The following is a 25,776-nucleotide window of genomic DNA, read 5'->3' on the forward strand; positions in this document are numbered from 1 at the left end:
GAGTTACCTCTGCTGCATAGCATAAGTTCATTAGAGTTACCAGTCTCAGAAATTACAGCCCAAATTAATGCTTCATAGAGTTCAAGTAACAGACACATCTCAACATCAACTGTTCAGAGGAGACTGCGTGAAACCACTAATAAATGACACCAATGAGAAGAAGTGACTTGTTTGGGCCAAGAAGCACGAGCAATGGACATTAAACCGGTGGAAATCTGTTGTTTGGTCTGATGAGTCCACATTTGAGATTTTTGGTTCCAACCGCCGTGTTTTTGTGAGACGCAGAGTAGGTGAACAGATGATCACTGCATGTGTGGTTCCCACCGTGAAGCATGGAGGAGGAGGTGTGGGGTTGCGTTGCTGGTGACACTTGGGGATTTATTTAGAATTCAAGGCACACTTAACCAGCATGGCTACCACAGCATTCTGCAGCGATAGACCATCCAATCTGGTTTGCGCTTAGTGGGACTATCATTTGTTTTTCAACAGGACAATGACCGAACACACCTCCAGGCTACAATATGTAAGGGCTATTTGACCAAGAAGGAGAGTGATGGAGTGCTACATCAGATGACCTGGCCTCCACAATCAACTGACCTCAACCCAATTGAGATAGTTTGGGATGAGTTGAACCGCAGAGTGAAGGAAAAGCAGCTAACAAGTGCTCAGCATATGTGGGAACTCCTTCAAGACGGTTGGAAAAGGATTCCAAGTGAAGCTGGTTGAGAGAATGCGAAGAGTGTGGAAAGCTGTCATCAAGGCAAAGGGTGGCTATTTGAAATATTTGTTTAACAATTCTACAATGTAGAAAATAGTAAAAATAAAGAAAAACATTTGAATGAATAGGTGTGTCCAAACTTTTGACTGGTACTGTGTGTATATATATATATATATATATATATATATATATAATATTATTCTTTTTGTCACATACATCAGATGGGTGCAGTGAAATGTGGTGTTTTGCAGGTTCAGCCATAATAGTACGACACCTGGAGCAAATTGGGGTTAAGTGCCTTGCTTAAGGGCACAGCAACAGGTTTTTCACCTTGTCGGCTCTTGTATTCAAACCAGCCCCCTTTTGGTTACTGGCCTAACTACTAGGCTACCTGCTAGCATTTATTTATTCCCTCTTTTTTTCTTACTGTAAATGTATTGATTAGTGAACAGACTTCAATGTGGTGTTAACCTCGAGCTCCGCTCATCATCTCACACACTGGGACAGAAAATACAGAATTTTTAATAAACCCAAAAAGCTCTTTTTTTTTTCTCCATGGCAATAGTTCACTGGACCTTCGGTTGCCCAATGTGATTAATACAAAGTGAGGAAAATCTGGCGTGTGTGTAGGCTGAGCCCAGAGCAGCTGTGTTTCACAGGTTTGGTGTTTTTATTAACACTGTGAATAATCAGACAACCCTTCCTGCCAACTCACAGGAGTGAAACTGCTACGGTAAAAAGCAGCGCCAATGAGGGAAAACATGCCAACACACACACACACACTCTCTCGCTTTCTGTGATCAGTGTAATGAATTAGTATCAACTCTGATCTTATAAGTGATTCATTATCCTGATGCATAAAGACCGACAACTCTATTCATTATAATCTATCAACAGTGAGACAACAAATACTGTCACTCCTTTCAACGTGATGGATTTCACTCATTTGACCTTTATTTTCTTGACATAGATTTTATTTCTTTATTTGAGGGATTTAGGGATATTTTTCGATCCGCATTCCAAAATGTAGAATTTTACCCCGTCGTGTTTTTTTGTTGAGTTTAACAAAGTTTGAGTCTCAGCCGTGACTGTGCTTCTCTCCTCATTTATGCAGACCTATGCAAATTCACTCGCATACAACCCAGCTGCACATCGGCCAATCAGAACTGAGGGTTTGTTACCCTGGTTTCTCGTTGGATAATTCACATCAATGGCTGGGTTTCCACTGGCTGGCCAATAAATTATATTTTGGCAAAGATAAGCATATTTGAAGACCAAATTCCACTTTTGAAGTTGTGCTTTAGTGTTGGCCCCAGATTAAATAGCCATACAACATGATGTGTGTGTCTGTGAGAGCGTGCAGGTGAGCCTTTGACATCACAAGAGAGAGGGTGTTAGACCGAGACCGTGAGTGAGAGGTTTGTCTTACATGCATTTCTGAATTTTCTTTGTTTTCCCAACAACGCAGCCATATCTCACCCCCCCACCCCCACACACCAGCCATTCTATGAATAATTTAACCCTTCAATCCAAAGTCGATCACTGGGGAACTCTTTAGGATATGTATTTATCAGGTGAGCCTTTATAATGTTTCTAAAATATTATTTTGTATTGAGTTTAATTTTTACATATGGAATGCTTCAAATTATGTGCTGTTGGGACACCATATACATAATGAAAGATATTATATACCTACTCGTTATGGCTGATCCCATGTCTGATCCTGAATCATATTGCTGGGTCTCTATCTCCCTCTGTCTCGCCTCTCCCTCTGCCTTTGTCTCTACCTTTGTCTCTGTCTCGCTTCTTGTCTCTGTCTTACCTCTGTCTCTGCCTTTGTCTCTCCCTCTGTCTCTTCCTTTGTCTCTGCCTTTGTCTCTCTCTGCCTTTGTCTCTGCCTCTGTCTCTGTCTCTCCCTCTGTCTCTGCCTCTGTCTCTGCCTTTGTCTCTGCCTTTGTCTCTGTCCTTTGTCTCTGTCTCTGCCTTTGTCTCTGTCTCGCCTCTGTCTCTGCCTTTGTCTCTGCCTTTGTCTCTTTCTCGCCTCTGCCTTTGTCTCTGCCCCTTGTCTCGCCTCTCCCTCTGCCTTTGTCTCTCTCTGCTTTCGTCTCTGCCTTTGTCTCTGTCTCGCCTCTGTCTCTGCCTTTGTCTCTCCCTCTCTCTCCCTCTGTCCCTGCCTCTCTCTTTCTCTCTACTGATCTACAGTGGAGGATTATTCACGGGACTATCGCTACAAACAGATAAGTGTCACACCTTGATCCATCAGTGGGGAGGAGGTGTCTGTTCTGTAGGGAGGAGGCGACAGTGAAGTATCTATTTCTCATCTTCCTGGCTGGTAGGGTTGTTTTCTGTCCTGGGTGGGTGGTCTACAGGCCTAGGGTAGGGGTTGACTGTGAAGCTATATGTTGGAGGGCCTAGGTATAGCGTAGACAGCAGGCAAAGGGACTGCCTAGTAAACTACCTGTTGGGGCAGGCAAAAATTGTGTGAAAGACCAGGAAAAATAAGATGTGGGGGGAGGAGGGTGTACGGACCCCAGAGCTGTGCTGCTTTGTAATCCGTTGTAGGGGTGTGGGGTGTTAGGGGGGGTTCTATGTACAGTGGAAGAGGTGGGGGCTTGGTTCGCTCGCTCAGTAGAACATTTTTGTCCACCTCTGTAGCTGTCCATGTGACCCAACACTAAGCTATATGCATTCTAATTATGACTGCGACAACGGTTCCTCCCTGTGCTGCCGACCCCGTGTGTGTAAAGCCACTGTGGACTCTACGGTTAATTGCATCATGGATTTACCAGACCACATGGTCATGCCAGATGTTTTTCAGACTGCACGGCCTCTGACAAATAAAAACAAGACACCATTTCTATTTCCGCGTGTGTCAAGTGAGAAGCAGATCCAGGGATTCTCCAGGCTGCCCTGCCCTTCTCCTTCCTCCTCCAGTCTGTCTTGACGAGAAGCCCACAGAGCAGGCAACGATACCTCTAATCGTAATACCTACTGGAAGCTTGTTTTGTGTGTAGCCATGACTGTGACATTTTACACCCGGCTTCCCCGTTGTGCGTTTTAGAAATGGTATATGTTTTAATAATACTTATCATCCTGCCTTCCTGGTGTGTGTGTGCGTAGGCTTATCCCATCCTCCTTGCCGAGTGTGTATCAGAGAAAATATACCTGTGTTATTATTTCTTGTTGAGTTGGTAATCCTCTCGTAACTTTTGTTGTGCTGAAGGACTCGCGGTGCAAATCAAATGTTGTTTGTCACGTAAGTGCAGACTTTTACCGTGAATGCAGTTCAGGAGGAAAGAAATAGATCAAAATTAAATACTACCACAAAATAACAACGAGGCTATACACAGTACAAGTGTCCTGGGGTACGAGGTAGTTGGGCTGATTGGTTGAGGTCATATGTACACACAGGTTTGGTCAGGTGATTGATTGAAGTGCAATGTATATTTAGGCAGAACGTGTGTGTGTGTCTCTACTGAACCTCTATCTCTGTCCTCTCACCTAGCTGCGTAACCTGAGCAGCCTGGACCTGCGGCACATCTCCGAGCTCAACAACGAGACCGTGATGGAGGTGGTCCGGAAGTGTAGGAACCTCAGCTCCCTCAACCTCTGTCTCAACTGGAGCATCAACGACAGGTACACACACACACACCTACATTTCAAACTAATGTTCTGTGAGTTTAGGGCTTGTGCGTGTGTGTGTGTTACTGGAATCATAGCTATTTTCCTGTAGTGAAGGCAGCATATCGTCTTTGCTCCTATATTATGAATGTGATGGTGTGTGAAATTGCTGTCGTGAGCTTTTCATCTCTTGGACTCTGGTTCTGTGTTGATGACAGTTTCTGTGTTACACTGATGTGTTACTGTGTACGGGGCTATTTGTCAATCGCTGGATATTGCTTCCTCTAGCAGTACGCACCCGCTGAACATGTTAGGGGGCGATGAAACACCAGAACCCATTCATTTTCAATGGAGAGAAGTCAAGTGGGAGGGGGGGACCATCGGGCAGTGTGAGTGTTGGGCGAGGGAGCGTTAACAGGGCGGGGAAACAAAAGAAAGAAACAGGGAAAGCTGAACTTGATGCAAATTGTCAGCGATATCACGGCGCAATTGACAGATCTGAAGCTCACTATAGCTTCCAGCCCCTACTGGATTGGCTGTTGATACTTAGCACTAGCTAGCCTGCATGCTAGCATCCACATAAGGACCGTATGTTACTTCTCTTGCGCTACAGGTATTGATATTTATTACGCTAGTTTCTATAGTCAAGTCTCAGAGGCTGGAGGAGAGTAGAGGAGGTGGAAAAATAGACTTGGAAACTCAACTCTGACATGGGATGGGATTTCTGTGTTATGACACATGCTTGATGCGTTGTGAGTCAAGCCAGTTGGCTCTTTCCCAGTTCTAGACCAGGCGTGCACGCACATGCACATAGATTTTGTTCCATGGCATGTTTGACATTTTCTGTGATGGAACTACAAACGTTGCTCACCCTCAGGGGTGGGTGGGAGAGCGAGGGGAAGGAGGAGAGAGGGGGGGAAGGAGAGAGAGAGAGGGGGAAGGAGAGGGAGAAGGGGGGAGAGAGGGGGGGGTGAGAGAGGGGGATGAGAGAGAGAGGGGGAGGAGAGAGAGAGAGAGGGGGAAGGAGAGAGAGAGAGAGAGAGGGGGAAGGAGAGAGGGAGGAGGGGAGGAGAGAGAGGGGAGGAGAGAGAGAGGGAAGGAGAGAGAGAGGGAAGGAGAGAGAGGGGAAGGAGAGAGAGAGGGGAAGGAGAGAGAGGGGGTAGGAGAGAGAGAGGGGGGAGGAGAGAGAGGAGAGAGAGTGGGCAGGAGAGAGAGACAGGGGGGAAGGAGAGCGAGAGAGTGGGTAGGAGAGAGAGAGAGAGGGGGGAATGAGAGAGAAGGGGGGAGAGAAGGTTCTGGCAGCTTTTTCCTCATTGGCGCTTCCAATTCTCTGGAATGATTGACAGACTCAAATAACCCGCTGGCTGGATTCATGGATCACGTCCCAGAGGAGGGAAAAGGTGAAATAGGATTTTCCTTTTGGGAGGAAGTGGGAGTTACTGTAGAGAGAGAGAGAGAGAGGGAAAAACCAACCCTTTAGAGGCATGACTTTGGTGGCTTGAGTAAACCCTCTCTTGTGTTATTTATCTTTCTTTTTTTAATATATTGATTATATCTGCTTTATGTATTGATGTGTGTCCCTGGCAGCAGCCTACCTGCCTTGAGGTATAGCAGGCTGCTTTTGGAGTGTTAACACACTACTGTATTTATACTATGCAGCCGAGACTCAACGGCTGCAGCCTCCTCGGTTTCTCAGCTCCGTACCAGGTTATACATCTATGAATCTGCTGGAATGGTTGGACTTAGAGGGTTATGGGACTCTAGTATACTCCACCAATAAAAAATAAAAATAAAAACATTGACGTGTGCCAGATTACTCTGAGGGGGCCGCGAGACGTTACCGTTCTTCACCCCTTACACACACACACACATACCGGCCCTATGCCCTATAATGACATTAACTGGTGTTGGTGGAGCTGGGGGGCGAGGGGTGTGTACAGGATTATTGGGGCCTACGGCTGGGAGATGACAGAGAGAGTTAGGGGAGAGAAAATGAGAGACGCAAGGCAAGAGGGGAGAGTTTACCACCTTGATTTCCCCAGTTGCAAGGTGTATAAATCCTAGGCTGTATGACTCTATATCAGGCTGTGTATCAGATGTACTGTATAACCTACTGGGCTCGATCTGCTGCTGAGTGCCCAAGGGCCCAGAGAGCAAATCAAATTGATAATCTGGTTTACTGTTATGAAATGTCACATATCTCAGAGAGGTGTGGGAGAGATTGTGTTAGGGGTGTCTGTTTGACAATGAGATTAACCTCCATGGGTGTGTTCCTCTCCTGGACAGGTCTAGTTTAGCTTGTCAGAATGTAACGCTGCGGTGTAAGGGAGAGACTGGGGAGGGCGAGACTGGGGAGGGCGAGAGAGCCTACGGCGGGGAAGAGCCTATATGCTTACATACTTACTCACGTAGCCGACGTAAGCTAGTCATTTAAGCGCGTTAACCCTCGCAAGGCTGCCGGGCCCAGACGGCATCCCAAGCCGCGTCGTCAGAACATGCGCAGACCAGCTGGCTGGAGTGTTTACGGACATATCGTCCCCACTTGCTTCAAGATGTCCACCATTGTTCCCGTACTCAAGAAAGCGACCCACTTCTGTCATCATGAAGTGCTTCGAGAGGGTACAGTATTTAAGGACCATGTCTCCTCCACCGGCACCCTAGACCCCACTACAAATCACATACCGCCCAAACAGATCTACGGACGACGCAATTGCCGCTGCACTGCACACCGCCCTATCCCACCTGGACTAGAGAAGTGCCTATGGAAGAATGCTGTTCATCGACTACAGCTCAGCTTTCCGCACTATGGTACTTACGTTATACGCCACTATGTGTGGACAGTTATATGCATTGAAAAGGTGTGTGCGTCAGTCGTTATATAGGATGAGCCATGGCTAGAGTACAGCCTACACGTATGAAGCGGGTCAAACAGAATGTGAACATTATTTTAGTGACCGGTTTTCAATGACTATGTAGTGCACAAAACATTAGGAACGCCAGTTCTTTCCATGACGTAGACCGAGCTATGATCCCTTATTGATGTCACCTGTTAAATCCACTTCGATCAGTGTAGATGAAGGAGAGGAGACAGGTGAAAGAAGGATTGTTGAGACATGGGTCGTGTGTGTGCCATTCAGAGGGTGAATGGGCAAGACTAAAGATGTAAGTGCCTTTTGAACGGGGTACGGTAGTAGGTGCCAGGCGCACCGGTTTGTGTCAAGAACTGCAACGCTGCTGGGTTTTTCACGCTCACGTTTCCCGTGTGTGTCAAGAATGGGCCAGCATCCCTGTGGAACGTTTTCGACACCTTGTAGAGTCCATGCCCCCCCCCCCCCGACGAATTGAGGCCGTTGTCAATATTAGGAAGGTGTTCTTAATGTCTGGTATACTCTGTGTGTATATATAGTGAGTTTACACAACCCTAAACACTGCCGTGCGTGAGAAGCCCAGGAGGTCGGTCGTTTCTGAGATACTGGATCCGGCGTGCCTGGCACCGATGGTCATAATATGCTCGCCGAGGTCACTCGTTTTGCCCAGTCTAATGCTTTACATAGCAAGCCACGGCCAGGTTATTCACTGTCTGTAGTAGCAATTCATTTTCGTGAACGGGGTGGTGTACCTAATAAACTGGCCACTTAGTGCGCGCACACATATATATATATTTATTACCTTTTTGGATTATGTGTGTATTGTTTTGTATTGCTAGGTATTGCTACACGGTTGGCGCTGGAAACACAAGCATTTCACTGTACCTGCGATAACATCTGCAAACCTGTGTACACAACCAATAAACTTTGATTTGATTTGATGCGAGCCTACGGCTGGGAGATGACAGACAGAGAGAGAGTTAGGGGAGACAAAATGAGAGACGCAAGGCAAGAGGGGAGAGTTTACCACCTTGATTTCCCCAGTTGCAAGGTGTATAAATCCTAGGCTGTATGACTCTATATCAGGCTGTATATCAGATGTACTGTATAACCTACTGGCTCGATCTGCTGCTGAGTGCCCAAGGGCCCAGAGAGCAAATCAAATTGATAATCTGGTTTACTGTTATGAAATGTCACATATCTCAGAGAGGTGTGGGAGAGATTGTGTTAGGGGTGTCTGTTTGACAATGAGATTAACCTCCATGGGTGTGTTCCTCTCCTGGACAGGCCTAGTTTAGCATGTCAGAATGTAACGCTGCGGTGTAAGACAGAGGGATACGGAGTGAGACGGAAAAGGGAGACAGACACCCGGCAATATGATTCAGAATCAGACATGGGATCCGCCATAACGAGTTGGTTTCCCCTAAACACGCGCGAGCCGCACACATGCATGTACACAGTACACAGTACACAGTACACCCGCACTCTACGAAAGCACTAGCAATCACCACTAGCAATCAGTCATCTAGCAGAAACAGTTTCCACCTGTGCCTCCCCTCTTCCACATCCCATCTCTTTACCATTTACCTCCCTGCTGCTAGATTACCACTGTGGTATTTGGTGGGCTTGACCTAGACGGGGTGTTTGTGTGTGGAGGTAAACAGGTGTAAAATGACCTCTTATTTCCTGGTGTAATTCCCCCCCGATGGGGACATCAGATAGATGGAACCCATGAGGTGTGTGTGTGTGTGTGTGTGTGTGTGTGTGTGTGTGTGTGTGTGTGTGTGTGTGTGTGTGCGCGTGTGCGTGTGCATCCGTGCGTGATGAAATGAGGTGTCATCAAAAATACAGGACCCAAGGGGAGGTAAAATACCCTGGCAGTTTATCCCCCCCCACCCCCCCTCCCCTCTAACGCCTTCTCTCCACCTCTCAAACCATTGTGCCTTAACATTCGACCAATGGCTGTCTGACTGGGACAGTGGGAGGTCCTTATTTGCGATTCTTAATTTCCTGAAAATTGTAGAGCATTTTGTGTGATGACCCGAAGCATGTAAACACTGCATGTTGTTCAGCATGTTGTTCTCACCATACCAGTAATGTTACACAAGAGAGGGAGAGAGATACGAGTCAATTAGAAGATGATGAAACAAAGGGGATAGCAGTCAAAGACGTTGTGTTTGACGAATTAAAAACATTACCTCAGTTCCAAACCGTCTCCTCCTCTCGAGAATGGTGAAGAGTGGTCAGTAAAACTGCCTCGCTATAGACACTACATCAGTATGTCTCAGCGTTAACCCTGCCTGTGTTCGGTTTTAAGGTTGTATTAGCCGCAGGTACAGGATACAGATGGTATACGCCGTCCAATGAAATGCTCACCTGCAGTTTTCTTTCTCGGACACAACACAACAACGATACGAAGTCATGAAAGATAAGAACACTATAACACTACAAATAGCTCAGTAGAATAGAATAAACATTGAATTATAATACACGAAGGCACGGTTTGTAGTCCAATATTTACACGTGTTTTGTGGGATTGCGGGGCAGGTGTTTAAATTGTGCAGTATTGTGCAGTAATAATAAGACTGGGAGCAGCAGTTGTGATATGTGTTTAGCATGAATATACAGGTAACTACCAAAATAAAGGAAACGTCAACATAAAGTGCCTTAACAGGGCGTTGGGCCACAACGAGCCTTAACAGCTCTAATGCACCTTGGCATAGATTCTACAAGTATCTAGGACTCTGTTGGAGGGATGCGACACCATTCTTTCACGTTAAATTCCATAATATTGTTGTTTTGTTGACGGTGACGTAAAACGCTGTCTCAAGGCGCCACTCCAGAATCTCCCGTGAGTTTCAATTGGGTCGAGATCTGGGGACTGAGAAGGTCATGGCATATGGTTTTCATCAAGCCATTCAGTGACCACTCGTGCCCTGTGGTTGGGGGCATTGTCATCCAATGGGGTGGTAGCAAAAATAATGTCCAAAATAATGGCCTGCCCAGCATTTTTATATACGACCCTAAGCATGATGGGATGTTAATTGCTTCATCAATTGTGTGTATAAGGTAGTGTGTACACCTATTACTATCCAATTATTAACGGGACACCAGTCCTATTATTGCACAAAATAGTATTCTAAGCCCTGACTTATGGGTTATTTTAGTAATACCTCTACAAGACTATAATTACAATAATAGTATTCTAAGCCCTGACTTATGGGTTATTTTAGTAATACCTCTACAAGACTATAATTACAATAATAGTATTCTAAACCCTGACTTATGGGTTATTTTAGTAATACCTCTACAAGACTAGAATTACAATAATAGTATTCTAAACCCTGATTTATGGGTTATTTTAGTAATACCTCTACAAGACTAGAATTACAATAATAGTATTCTAAACCCTGACTTATGGGTTATTTTAGTAATATCTGTACAAGACTATAATTACAATAATAGTATTCTAAACCCTGACTTATGGGTTATTTTAGTAATATCTGTACAAGACTATAATTACAATAATAGTATTCTAAGCCCTGACTTATGGGTTATTTTAGTAATACCTCTACAAGATATAATTACAATAATAGTATTCTAAGCCCTGACTTATGGGTTATTTTAGTAATACCTCTACAAGACTAGAATTACAATAATAGTATTCTAAACCCTGACTTATGGGTTATTTTAGTAATACCTCTACAAGACTATAATTACAATAATAGTATTCTAAACCCTGACTTATGGGTTATTTTAGTAATACCTCTACAAGACTAGAATTACAATAATAGTATTCTAAACCCTGACTTATGGGTTATTTTAGTAATACCTCTACAAGACTATAATTACAATAATAGTATTCTAAGCCCTGACTTATGGGTTATTTTAGTAATACCTCTACAAGACTAGAATTACAATAATAGTATTCTAAGCCCTGACTTATGGGTTATTTTAGTAATACCTCTACAAGACTAGAATTACAATAATAGTAAAACATTGATTCATCTGAAGGTGGGAATTCTTTTGAGAATCAATTTGAGTACTTTACCAGTGTCGTGTCTTTGGCTATGCCGGATGAAGTGATATGACATGCTATTCTATAAAATCCTCTCTCTGTAATTAATATTTACTGATTGAGCTAATCATGTAAATGTAATTAACTAGAAAGTCGGGCACCACAAAATAATATTTATAGAGCTGTTATCTTCCGAATAAACTCTTAGACCTAGTAATATTTTACGTCAATAGCAGTCAATATCAATCGACACCTTATTTCAGTCTCACCTGAAAGTGGTAAATTCTTGGATATCTTCCCCGAACCCTGGCTAACAAGTTGAATCAGCAATACAAAATTGGGTTTAATTATTTAGTTACTAAATGCCTAACTAATCAGGTTGGCCTGAAGAAGTAGGGGGACGCTGGAACGAGGCCGGGATGCTGTCGCATTTGGTTGGTCTTTTAGTTTGAGGAAGCTGTGGAGAGTTATTGTGTAACTCAGATTCCAATAGGTTTTAACCTCATTTGCGTTCTGTTAGGTCGTCCCATCGTATTTGTACTTTTCTGCAGATTTTTGGTAATGGGTATGAAAGGCTGAACTTTAAGCCTAATAAACTCTTAATTCTCTTATCATGCAGAGCTGAGTACCCAGAAGTTAGGGCTCGGCATAGCAAGTGAACATCTGTTTTAATAGAACCATGAACTGTCCTACCAGTGGTAGTTCTGAGAAGGTATACTTTCTCATCGTCTGAGATTTGTGGCAGTAAATGCAGAGAATGGTTGAGATTTTTGAAGTTTGACTTCATGTTTGAGCCTTAAAAGGATGTGACGGATCAAAAATGTTCAATGTCTTTCATAATCTTTCTGGCTTGGTTGAGTGTGTGGTGTTTTGCCTGGGATGTTTCAGTAGGCCTAGGTGTCGATCACAGGAAGTTGGTGGCACCTTAATTGGGGAGGACAGGCTGGTGGTAATGACTGGAGCGGAATCAGTGGAACGGTATCAAATACATCAAACACATGGTTTATCCCCATATCCCCAATTTTGTGATATCCTATTGCGATCCAATTACGATCTTGTCCCAACAGGCTCAGGAGAGGCGAAGGTCGAGTCATTAGTCCTCCGAAACATGTCCCGCCAAACCGCGCTTCTTAACACCTGCCCTCTTAACCCGGAAGCCAGCTGCACCAATGTGTCGAAGGCAACAGTGTTTAACCTCTTCAGTCGACCCTCTACTTTTTTGAACATTCTGTTAAAAATCGCGCAACATTTCAGCGCCCTGCTACTCATGCCAGGAATATAGTATATGCATTTGCTTAGTCTGTGTGGATAGAAAACACTCAGGCGTTTAAAAAACTGGTTAAATCACTGCTGTGGCTTTACCAACGGCATTTACATCGAAAGCACAGGAAAAACTGATCACTGAAAATGGGAAAATATATCCATGCGCTACTTGATCCCATTGCTAAAGGTGAACCACAATTAATTGACTGAGGTTGCAGTACCTACAGCTTCCACACGGTGTCTAGAGTCTTGTCATTTCCCTTGAGTTTTTCTTGGTCAAACACATGCAGGACACCGTATCTAATCCGGTCTAGGACCGGATATTTTCGTTGAGTTTCTAGCCGGACATTTTCCAGACGGACAGCTAATGATCTTTACATCGCCTCCTGATGAATTTTATCGCTTATTAACGTTTACTAATACCTAAAGTTGCATTACAAACGTATTTGAAGTGTTTTGTGAAAGTTTATCGTCGACTTTTTGAATTTTAAAAAATGACGTTACGTTTTGAAACAATGTTTTTTTCGCTACATATAACGATATCTAGGCTTTATATGGACCGATTTAATCGAAATAAAGACCCAAATAGTGTTTATGGGACATCTAGGAGTGCCAACAAAGAAGATGGTGAAAGGTAATGAATGTTTTCTATTTTATTGTGCGGTTTGTGTAACGCTAAATGCTAATTATTTTGTTTACGTCCCTGTGGGTCTTTTTGGGGTGTTGCATGCTATCAGATAATAGCTTCTCATGCTTTCGCCGAAAAGCATTTTAAAAATCTGACTTGTTGCCTGGATTCACACTTAGTGTAGCTTTAACCTGTTGCTTCTACCGGGACGCTTTGCGTCCCAACTAAACTCTGGAAATGCAAATGCGCTGGCTAATAGTATTAGTTCAAACTCAAAAGTTCATTAAAATACACATGCAGGGTATCGAATTAAAGCTACACTGGTTGTGAATCCAGGCAACAAGTCAGATTTTTAAAATGCTTTTCGGCGAAAGCATGAGAAGCTATTATCTGATAGCATGTAACACCCAAAAGACCCACAGGGACGTGGCATTTATTACAAAACCGCACAATAAAATAGAAAACATTCATTACCTTTCACCATCTTCTTTGTTGGCACTCCTAGATGTCCCATAAACACTATTTGGGTCTTTATTTCGATTAAATCGGTCCATATAAAGCCTAGATATCGTTATATGTAGACTGTGTGATAAACGAAAAACATCGTTTCAAAACGTAACGTCATTTTTAAAATTCAAAAGTCGACGATAAACTTTCACAAAACACCGAAATCGTTTGTAATGCAACTTTAGGTATTAGTAAACGTTAATCGATAAAATTCATCAGGAGATTGTAAAGATCATTTCGCTTTCCGTCTGGAAAAAATGTCCGGCTAGAAACTCAACGAAAATATCGTCCTCCGGATTAGACACGGTGTCCTGTGTGTTTGACCAAGAAAAACTCGAAGGGAAATGACAAGACTCTAGACACCCTGTAAGCTGTAGGTACTGCAACCTCAGTCAATTAATTGTGGTTCCGCTTATCAATGGGTTCAAGTAGCGCATGGATATATTTTCCCATTTTCAGTGATCAGTTTTTCCTGTGCTTTTCGATGTAAATGCCGTTCTGGTAAAGCCACAGCAGTGATTTAACCAGTTTTTTAAACGTCTGAGTGTTTTCTATCCACACAGACTAAGCAAATGCAATACTATATTCCTGGCATGACAGGGCGCTGAATGTTGCATTTTGAACAGAATGTTAAAAAAGTAGAGGGTCGACTGAAGAGGTTAATTCGACCCTGCATGTGTATTTTAATGAACTTTTGAGTTTTAACTAATACTATTAGCATTTAGCGTAGCGCATTTGCATTTCCAGAGCTCTGTTGGGGCGCATTTGGGTTAACTGACGACTGAAGTCACCCGGCAGGTGCCCGGCCTGCCACAAGGAGTCGCTAGAGCGCAATGAGACAAGTAGAGCCCCCCCAGCCAAACCCTCCCCTAACCCAGACAACGCTGGGCCAATTGTGCACCGCCCTATGGGACTCCCGGTCACGGCTGGTTGTGACACAGCCTGGGATCGAACCCGGGTCTGTAGTGACGCAGTGCCTTAGAACGCTGTGTCACTCGGGAGGTGGGGCATTGCCTTTTGTTTTGAAAATAAACATTCCCTTGTAACTTGGTCAACCCAAAGGGTTCTGCTCACAGTCTTTGCTTGGCCCTGATTTAGCTCATTCAACTTTTCTAGCTGATTAGAGACTTGGGACTTGTAGGTTAACAATTTCGTTTTTATTTGTTCCATTTCTGAACGCATGACTTGGGACTGTTCTTATGTGTCATTTTGTAATTGGCAAGTGTTGAACATAGCTGCTAGGTCAGTTAAATTAGCGAAATCTAATCTCACAGGCATAGCCTTATCGCCTTGTGAGTTTAACAATAGCTTGGATTTATGTTCCATTTGGGACCCCTGTAGCGTGAGAGAAGATAAGATCTCTGTGGTGTTATCCGGGGCCACATGGTGGTATACATTGCTGGTAGTCTCAGTCAGACTGTAAGAGGACTGGTTGAGAGTTTTGTCCTCAAATGATTTTATTGCTGCTGCGAGTAACACACACAGTTTAATTTCATTAGACATTTGGCGGTTTAACATCGAAGCGCCTAGTGCAATCATTAGCACGATGTTTATACCACCAGGGCCGATCAGTTGTTTGTTAGCCATTGCGATCAATGTCGGTCAGATAATTCTGATGATCTGATATGCTCAAAGTACTGTTAAATAGTAAGTCTATTTGAATGTGATATCCTAATCAACGTAATTCTACTCTATGTTCAATCCTATACTTTATCAAATGACAACGTTAGATTGTATCCAATAGTTGTGTTGACATTTTGCAGAGACTTATGAGAACGGTAGCACTCTTGTCACACTTTTAGTGGGTACAGAGGTGTCCATTTCAGAGCATTTTTACGCCTTTGTTGGCGCAAACTCATGATGTCAAATTGTTCTAGCAAAGTAGCTCTAAGGTTCTCCTCGCACAGGGTGTCAGATGGTAAGATAGTGTGTACACTTATTAAATGGGCACCAGTTATTGGACAAAATGGTCTTCTGCCCTGACTTACGAGTTATTTTAGTAATACCTCTATAAGACTACAGTTACAATAATAGGTATGACATTTTTGAACATCAATTGGAGTTCTTTACCAGAACAACAAGACAAAACCAATTGATTGTGCCACATGTAATAACACTCATCAGTTGCAGAGGCTGTCCTATAATTGTCTTCGCTTTCTTTCCCTTGAAGAAGATTAGCTCACGCGTATCATTCAGGCTACGCTCGCTCTTTTAAGTCTTCCGTCTTCTTCTGAGCCTGTTTAGTTCAGGGGCACCTCTGTCCCTATTTCTGTACTGGATATCAGGTACGATTCCTTAAAATGTACTTTTCCCCCTAATTTATCAGTTACCAGTTCTGGCCGTTTAAAGGAAAAGGTCCTGGGCCTGTGGTCGACCTGCTGGCGATGGAGTTTTTTGGTATCACCCCCAGCTGTCGCGACCCATTTTATACGACCCACTGTCTTGGAAGCAGATCAGGGGTTTTGGGGTGAGAACCTAAAGTTGGTTAAGGTCAATTCAACATGAGGTTCAGCATTGTTCAACATATCACATTCAAACGACACATCGCTACATGTGGAAGCATTTGCTTTCAATATCATTTCTATCCTCCATATACTCAAGTGTTTCCATTATTTTGGGCAGTTACCTGTATATGTGTGTGTGAGTGTGATAAGGTGCAGAGAGTCAGTGCAGGTGACCAGTCAGGTGCAAGTGTTCAGCAGTCCTATAGCTTGTAGTTAGAAGCTGTCTCTGAGCCTGTGGGTATCCGTAAAGGAGAGAACAGCTCGTGTCTGGGGGTCCTTGATGATGCTTTGGGCCTTCCTCGGGCACTGTTTTGCGTAGTTTTCCTGAACGGGTGGGAGCACAGTCCAAGTGATGTACTAGGCTGTCTTCACCACCCCCTGGAGGGCCTTGCGGTCAAGCAATTCCTGTACCAGGCTGTGATGCAACAGGTCAGGATGCTCTCTGTGTTGTTTGCGGTAGTATTTGGAGTAGACCCAGGTTGGCATGCCCATTTTCTTCAGCCGCCTTAGTAAATAGAGACACTGTTGCTCCCTCCTGACAAGGGTAGGGGGTGTTGTTGGTCCATGTCAAGTCCTCGGTGATGTGGACGGTCAGGAACTGCTGATTCTCAGTCCCGTTGATGTGGATCGGGGCATGTTCCCTCTGCTTCCTGAAGTCAACAATCAACTCCTTTGTTGAAATTGAGGGAGAGGTTGTTGTCCTGGCACCACAATGCTAGTTGACTTAACCAACAACAGCCTGTAGAGAGGAGTTATCAGGCCTAAGAGTCAGTGTGGAGGTGTTGTTGGATTGGGTATTTGCCTTTGTAGTCCGTGATCATCTGTAGTCCGTGCCAAATGCGTTTCCGAGTCCGAGTTGTCGAACATCAATTCAAGTTTGAATCTGTATTGTCTTTTTGCGTTGCTAAGGGATTTGCGGCGCTGGTACCTGCTTGCCTTGTACGCTCCACCTAGCCATCAGGGTTCGTTCTGCTGACATTGAATGCAGTACGGGCTCTCAGCATGGTTGATCCAGGGTATTTGGTTGGGGAATGACCTGGATCTTTATTGTGGGTACAACATCAACACATTTCCTAATGAAGCCTCTTACTTGCTATGTATATTCCTCAATGTTGTTGGAGGAGTCCTGGGTGGATGATGCATCTTTGAACATATTCCGATCAGTGATCTCGAGTCCTGCAGCGTTGAGTCTGCCTCTTCTGTCCAGTCCAGCGCCTCACTATTCTCTGTTAAACAGTACAGTTGTGAAACGGTGTGTCTGTCTGTGTCAGGACTGCTAAACTATTCAGTTATTTCATTCTGTCTGAAGTGCCTGCACAGTTCATGTATTTATGTTGGCCTTTGAGTTTTCTTGGAGTTGATTTGGGTCCCCGTGTGTGGAGTTGTGTCTGTGGGGTGTGTGTGTGTTTTTGAGAGAGAGAGAATGCGTGGTGGGATGTGTATGTGGGGTGTCGATTTTGTGTGTGAGGGTGAGAGCAAGCGCAAAACTAGTCAGCTCGCCTCTTGTCCACTTTGAAAGCAGACACGTGGACTTACATTTTCTGGGGGTTGTTCATTTGGCGTATAGTTGTGTTTACCACGTCCCAAAGCCTCCCTCTCTCCCTTTCAGTCTTTCACTCTCACACCGTTCCCGACAGCTTCATTTAAACAACAAAATCAATATTGGCTCACCCTCCTCTCTTTCTCTCCCTTTTTCCTCCCTCCTTTCTCCTGGCGAACATTCTCAGCATATCTCCATCACTTCACAAATCACCCTCCAAATTGCCTGTTATACATTTTTGTCGCCTCTCATATAAATCAAACAAGATGAGGGATGGCTCGGGGGCCCCTCTGACTTTTCCTCTACTTTTTTCAGACGTTTTTAATAAAATAGTGAATATCTGAGAGTCATTCTCCCAGAAAAGCATTACTCCGAGGGTGCATAGGCATGTGTCGGCCTGTTGTGTCTGTAGGAATGGATAATTATGGGACGATAAGGGCAGTTGACTGCCAATATGCAAAGTCTTGGGAATGTTGTGAACGGAAGTAAAATACAACGTTGGTCCCGTGTGGCTCAGTTGGTTGAGCATGGCGCTAGCAACGCCTTGTATCGCGAGTTCGATTCCTGCTGGGGCCACTCACTGTTGTAAGTCGCTTTGGATAAAATTGTCTACTAAATGGCATTTATTATTATTATTATTATAATACAACTGTGTCTCACCTCACCTGATATCAGAGTCTTTCTCAACTCTAGTATTTGGGTTTTTTGTGTCTCTATGGGTGTCCAAGGAAAAGTGCAAAAGTCCATCCAGGCCCTTCCTTCAGCTTGTAGACCTTAAAACAATGACTATCATCTGCTGACTACTTTAGTCAGAAACTCCACATACACTCGGTCTGCACCTTGCCTTGACAGCACATTAGTTAAACAAGCCTTTGCCTTGTACTCCCGTGATTTATAAGTCATGAATTGCTTTTCCTATTTACTGACGACTGGTTTATTGTTGTGTGTGTATGGGCTCTCGCAGGATATTAGGCAACTGTTTACCAGAGTCGACGCAAAAGCCGGTTTTATTCTGCTTCCCTGGTGTCACACATGAGAAATAAGGGGTGCTTGGAAAGCCGGCGCGGTGTGCCGCGAGGAGTTTGATCACGGCGGCGTGACGTGTGCGCACACAAACGCACGCGGCGAGGTGATTATTTGTGGCAGGTTTCATGTAGAAGCGCGGTATGATGAACACGCCGGTGTGGTTATTAATGTTGAGTAATGGCAGCGTCAGGCACCGACTGTGTTGATCAGTAGCGTCTGGAGAAAACCCTCGCTGAGGGCAGACGGATATACCGCTGACACAGTATCAGGATGGAACAGCCCCTCCAGGTGCAAGTTGTTCTTAGCCACAGATCTAGGATCAGCTTCACCTCCCCAAATCCTCTTGTCTTTTATGTCCTAGTGTAGTCTATGGCCATGTGTAAATAAGCCTTAATGTGTTCCCTCAAACTCACCTTGTGGCTTTAGTAGTCACCCCCCATCTGGAACCAATGCATTTGAGTCACATGGGAAAGGACACGTTTCTCTCTTTCTAAACCTCTCCTTCAACCCTTTTCTCTCTCTCTCCCCTCCTCGCTGCTGTTATGGGTCGTTTAGGAGATGTGTTGTGTTCAAAGAGCTTCTGTTAATTGAGTATGGGTCAAGTGTCTGCAGTAATATGATACTTTAGTGCTGTGTGTGTTCTTAGCCATAGGGGCTCCATGTCCGACTCCCCTCAGGGGCTCTCTCCATTATTCCACCCCAGAGGGAAGCACTTAAACTGGGCTTGCGTTTGTTCAGTCTCCAGCTGGATCTACGGGTCATGTGTAAAAGCTATTGGAGTCGCGCTGAATCAGGCCATCTACTCAGAAAATAGGCGATGTAATCACACAGAACGCTGCTTAAGAAGTGCTCCGCTGGCCAGGAACCAAAAGAGCCGGGAGCCTCGTTGCACTCAGGGAGAGATGGGGGTCGCACACCGGGCCGCCTGGGCAGGGATACAGGCTCTGATGCTTCCTGTGTCCAGACGCTCGTCCTTCAACACATCCTGCTCTGCCCAAATACTCTCAGACAGGTTGGAGGGAATGTACTTTCACAGCGATGCTGGCTGTAATAAGGGGCTACAGTATTGGTGGCCAAATCCTAACTTGAGATCTGTACGTGGAAGAAAATCTCCCAAAAGCTATAAAGGAAAGATGCTCAGCCAGAAAAGCCGTGCGGCGGTTTAAAAAAGAAAACGTCCTGTGACTGATCCAGACCGTACAGGTGTGACCATGCAGATGTGAAGACCGTTTGATGTGCAGGGCCAGGGACGAATGGTTTAGTTGTATAGGGTGTGGTCAAATGGGGGGGGGGTGGATCGCACGCGCGCACTCGCGCCTGACATGCACAAATGAGACGAGGGAAGCGGGGAGAAACCACCGCGCTCGGTTTAATGAACCCTGGTTAAATGAGTTGAGCTCTTTCTATTGAGTTCACCTCTCCCTGGTGGCAGAGCAGCACTTCAGCCGTTGTGTCTTGGAGTCCCTCTCTGTGTACATACCTGTTTGTCCCACACTAGCTTAATAAGTGGATTCTATTGAGTGTAATTGCGTATTAAAAATGCTCTTCTATTAAGGGGGCTTGAGAGTGCACATGTTTATGTAAATGCCTAGAATTGGGCACAGATTAAGGGAATTACCCAGGCTTCCCGTCACCAGGGGAGAGGGGGACGTCTCTTCTCTAACTAAAGGAGAAGAAAAAGAGGGTATTGTAGCCTATTAGGTATCATCGAAAGGCTGGAGGGTGTGTCTGTCTAGGGTGTGGATTAGAAAAAAGCTTAAATGTTCCTTGGACAATTTTAGCATATTCAATTTGAAGACTTTCCCAGTCACTGCTGTTGTGCAGCGGTATAAGTGGATGCTCTTGTCTTTCTGCTTTGTTAAACCATACTAGAAGTAGGAGAGCTGTGTGTGTGTGTGTGTGTGTGTGTGTGTGTGTTACATCCGGTCACCTGTTACAGACCACTGAGCCAAAACGCCCTTTGTACACCCCAGCCCACGCTCAATGCTCTCAGTTCACACCGAGACATGTTTCCTGGGGTGGTGTTTGTGTGGGTTGGTTGGTTAGTGTGTTTCTGCTATGGTCTTATAGTAGGTTTGGAGGTTTCGGTGTTGACCAGTGCTCAAAGTCCACTGGGGAAAAACCCTATGTCCTAGACGGCTCAGCATTGAATGGGTGCCAAAACACATCCCGGTTCAAATGCCTGCCCCCCTAACCTAACATATCCAGGCCAGACCATACTGTATCGTGTGCTTGATCGGCCGCCCAAACTCCTGTACCTAAAAATGATCCGCTGGAATGGATTGATGCATAAACACTCAAGACACTGAAACTTTCTGGAAACTTTTCCCGCTGGAAACTCCCAACTGTCAACTCTTTTTTTTTAATATTCTTTTTTTTAAAGAGTCTTCCTTTTTCTTCTGAAGCTAGGAATTCCCCAACTTAGAATGAGAAGATGAGGGGTAAATGGAGTTTTTAAAAACACTGGTTGTTTTTAGGTGTATGTGTTCCTCTCCGTTTAACTCTGTGAGAAACCATGTTGATGTTACCATAACAAAAGGTTCTATTTTCCCTCAGTTAGGGCGTTTGTAATGCCTGAGGTTTCTTTTCATAGCTGTGAGGTGAATGTGCTTTCCAGACGAAACGTTATGTTTAGCTGTGGCCTCCCCAACTCCACTGGCTAGTTCTGAGACCCTAAGTTAACTGTTGTGGTTCCCAATGACTCAAGTTGCAGCATTGCTGCTAGCAACACCAGGGTTTAGGCTTTGATTCCTGCATACCAAACCTTTGTCCCATTTGCAGAGCTATGAAACACCCCGGTCACCAACAGCCTCTCACACCCAGTCTATTCTACACATGCTCCCAGCCCTCTCATAGTGGTAATAGCTATATGCTGTGGCTTATACATCTCGGCCCCAACCTCCCTCCTCCCTCCTCCCTCACCCCTTACCTCCCTCATTCCCTCTCTCCCTCGTTTAGAGCGATCACTATTTAAACTCCCCTCTGCTCCCCGGTCTTATCAGATCCGTCAGAAGTGAAAGACTATTAAAGAAGGTCCCCAGAGCTTAGTGGTGGGTGGGGGTGTGTGTGTGTGTGTGTGTGTGTGTGTGTGTAGGGGTGTGTGTGTAGTGGTGTAGGTGTGTAGGCTCTCCTTTCCCATCCTGTGAATCACCAATGAGAGCGTGAACTCTGGTGGGAAATGTATTGGCAGCCGATCTGGAAGATTACGGAAACTCAGACTTGTGGGAGGCAGTAAAAAGAGGGAAAATAAGAGTTAGCCATAAACCCATAGAGAGTAAAAATGTGAATAAAGAGTGGTGCTGATCTTTTGACCTTGTGGTTAGAGGCCGGGCCGCCTCACTGCCTGGCAGAGTGGGAACTTTGAAGCGGTTGATGCCTTACAGTTGGACATGCACACACACACACACACACACACACACACACACACACATGGCTGTGCTGGCTGAAGGGTCTGTATACCGTGTCCCCTCTCTGTCTCCCATAGTGAAGGGATGATACGTACAGTACAGATGGGGACTTTGATGGGGGTGGGGCCACAACCACACACTGCAGTCAGAGCCGGCCCTTAGCCTTTTGGGAGCCCTAAGTTGAAATGTTACGAGCAAAACATTGACAACAGAAAGAAAGAAAGGGACATTTTAGAGTTAATTTCCTGCAATTCTACACATTTTTACTATTCTAACTCTCAACAGTAAGTTGAGACCCCCCACTGAGTTCCAAGAAATTAAAAAAAGAACTTCTCAACATCAGGAATGAAGAGGCGACTCCGGGATGCTGGCCTTCTAGGCAGAGTTCCTCTGTCCAGTGTTTGTGTTCTTTTGCCCATTTTCTTTTAATTGGCCAGTCTGAGATATGGCTTTTTTTTTGCAACTCTGCCTAGAAGGCCAGCACCTCGGAGTCGCCCCTTCACTGTTGACGTTGAGACTGGTGTTTTGCGGTACTATTTAATGAAGCTGCCAGTTGAGGACTTGTCTAATCAAATCAAATTGTATTAGTCACATGCGCCGAATACAACAGGTACCCTAACCAACAACGCAGTTAAAAAATATAAAAAAATGCGATAAGAATTAAGAGATAAAAGTGACAAGTAATTAAAGAGCTGCAGTAAAATAACAATAGCGAGACCATATACAGGGGGCTGCCGATACAGAGTCAATGTGTGGGGGTACCGGTTAGTATGTACTTGTCCTCTTGCTCAGCTGTGCACCGGGGCCTCCCACTCCTCTTTCTATTCTGGTTTAGTGCCAGTTTGCGCTGTTCTGTGAAGGGAGTAGTACACAGCATTGTATGAGATCTTCAGTTTCTTGGCAATTTCTCGCATGGAATAGCCTTCATTTCTCAGAACAAGAATAGACTGACGAGTTTCAGAAGAACATTCTTTGTTTCTGGCTATTTTGAGCCTGTAACCGAACCCACAAATGCTGATGCTCCAGATACTCAACTAGTTTAACGAGGCCAGTTTTCAGCTGTGCTAACATAATTGCAAAAGGGTTTTCTAATGATCAATTAGCCTTTTAAAATGATAAACTTGGATTAGCTAACACAACGTGCCATTGGAACACAGGAGTGATGGTTGCTGACAATGGGCCTCTGTACGCCTATGTAGATATTCCATAAAAAATCTGCCGTTTCCAGCTACAATAGTCATTTACAACATGAACAATGTCTACACTGTATTTCTGTATTTTTTGCGTTTCTTTCAAAAACAAGGACATTATATATATTTCCCTGGCCTAGTTCAATCCTAATGCTCTAAGAACATGTCAGCTACTGGACTCTTCTCCTCACCAGTACAGCCCTTGTCATTGGCTCTCAGTCTGAAGCACTGGTCTATGTCGTGTATAGATCAACACAGAGAGAGAGAGAACATTAGTGGATTAAAGGACTTTTCAATTGGACTGCTGTTGAGATGGATACTTAACCCGGATTTGTCATTCGCCAGTTATAGCAGCTGTATTAGGCACTAATGCACGGTATGGGATATGGAATCATGGACGTTATCCCTGATCATAGTGTTTCATATATAAATAACTACCGGCTGGAGAGAGAGAGAGAGGTGGAGGGAGAGAGCGAGAGAGAGCGAATAGTTTGTGTCCTCAGGGGTAGATCTCAGGGTCTCTTGGGGCATCCTATTCACCGTATCAGCAGTCTCAATCACTCCTCTCTTTTAAATCCCTTTCTTCACTCAATCTCGTCATTCACTTTCTCCACTCGTCTGTCATCCTCTCATCTGTGTTGATCAAGCATGGCTGCCGTCATGGGTCCCAGTGTCACGCCTTGGTCATTATATTTTGTGTTTTTGGTATAGTTGGTCAGGCCAGGGTGTGACATGGGTTTATGTGTTGTATTTCGTATTGGGGTTTTGTATTATTGGGATTGCGGTTGAGTAGGGGTGTTGTTAGGCTTGGCTGCCTGAGGCGGTTCTCAATTAAGAGTCAGGTGCTTCTCGTTGTCTCGGATTGGGAACCGTATTTAGGTAGCCTGAGTTCACGTTGTATTTCGTGGGTGATTTTACCTGTCTTTGTGTATTCACCAGATAGGCTGTATAGTTTCACGTTCCGTTTGTTGTTTTGTATCTCACAGTTATTTCATGTATCGCTATTTCCTTTATTAAAGCACATGAGTAACCTACACGCTGCATTTCGGTCCGACTCTCTTTCTACAAACGAAGAACGCCGTTACAGAATCACCCACCGTAAACGGACCGAGCAGCGTGTAAACTGGCAGGAGCTAAAGGACGACGTTATGGACAGTAGAAGCATGGAGTATACTACGTGGGAAGAAATCGACAGGTGGGCGGCCGATCCAGAGCGAGTGCAGGAGCCCGCCTGGGATTCCCTACAGCAGTGCGAAGAGGGCTACAGGCTAATGGAGTCAAAAAGGAAAACACGGCGACGCAGAGCGAAAACCGAAAGTAACGGGGGAAAGCGCAGAGAGAGAGTGGCTGAGTCAGGAGTCAGACCTGAGCCTACTCTCCCTGTTAATCGTGAAGAACAGTTGCAGTGGGAGAGACTGCACCATTTGGAGATTTGGACATGGGAGGAGGAATTAGACGGTAAAGGACCCTGGGCGCAGCCGGGAGAATATCGCCATCCCAAGGAGGAAATAGAAGCAGCTAAAGCGGAGAGGCGCAGGTATGAGGAAGCAGCACGGCGACGCAGTTGGAAACCGGAAAGTCACCCCAAAAAAATTATTGGGGGGGGGCTAGAAGGGAGAATAGTTATGCCAGGTAGGAAACCTGCGCATACTCCCTGTGCTCACCGTTGGGCTAGAGAGACCGGGCAGGCACCGTGTTATGCTATGGAGCGCACGGTGTTTCCAGTGCGGGTGCAGAGCCAGCTGCGACACATACCAGCTCTTCCTATTGGCCGGGCTAGAGTGGGCATCGAGCCAGGTAAGCTTGGGCAGGCTCGGTGCTCAAGAGCTCCAGTGCGCCTGCACGGTCCGGTCTATCCAGAGCCACCTCTACACAACAGTCCTCCGGTAGCAGCTCCCCGCACCAGGCTTCCTGTGCGTGTCCTCGATCAAATACCACCAGTTCCAGCACCACGCACCAGGCCTTCAGTGCGCCTCGCCTGTTCAACACAGCCAGAGCCTTCCTTCCCTCCTACGCTGTTGGAGTCTCCCGCCTGTTCAACACAGCCAGAGCCTTCCTTCCCTCCTACGCTGTCGGAGTCTCCCGCCTGTTCAGCGCAGCCAGAGCCTGTCTCCTCTCCTGCGCTGCCGGAGCCTCCCGCCTGTTCAGCGCAGCCAGAGCCTGTCTCCTCTCCTGCGCCGCCGGAGTCTCCCGCCTGTTTAGCGCAGCCAGAGCCTTTCTCCTCTCCTGCGCTGCCGGAGTCTCCCGTCTGCCCAGCACCGCCAGTCTGTCCAGCGCCGCCTGTGCTCCCAGTCTGTCCAGCGTCGCCAGTCTGTCCAGCGTCGCCAGTCTGCCAGGATCCGCCAGCCAGTCTGCCAGGATCCGCCAGTCTGCCAGGATCCGCCAGAAGTGCCAGTCTGCCAGAGATCTGCGGATCCGCAGAGGTGCCAGTCTGCCAGGATCCGCCAGAGGTGCCAGTCTGCCAGGATCCGCCAGAGGTGCCAGTCT

At 45.5% G+C, this 25,776-nt stretch overlaps 1 protein-coding gene across 4 annotated transcripts in view; it reads left to right on the top strand.

Annotated features, from left to right (window-relative positions):
* The window catches only part of fbxl17 (F-box and leucine-rich repeat protein 17), a 314,946-nt gene that overhangs the window by 128,890 nt on the left and 160,280 nt on the right, over window positions 1-25,776 (top strand). For all 4 annotated transcript variants that reach the window (XR_003860846.2, XM_065011703.1, XM_029638371.2 and 1 more), the window contains one exon: window positions 4,224-4,354. Coding sequence is in view for 3 of the 4 variants with exons in the window: in XM_065011703.1 (XP_064867775.1) it covers window positions 4,224-4,354 (131 nt within the window). In the remaining variant the exon portion in view is untranslated. The remainder of the gene's footprint in view (window positions 1-4,223; window positions 4,355-25,776) is intronic.

This window comes from Oncorhynchus nerka, linkage group LG27 (assembly GCF_034236695.1).
Source record: "Oncorhynchus nerka isolate Pitt River linkage group LG27, Oner_Uvic_2.0, whole genome shotgun sequence".
In the NCBI taxonomy this organism is placed as follows: Eukaryota; Metazoa; Chordata; class Actinopteri; order Salmoniformes; family Salmonidae; genus Oncorhynchus; species Oncorhynchus nerka.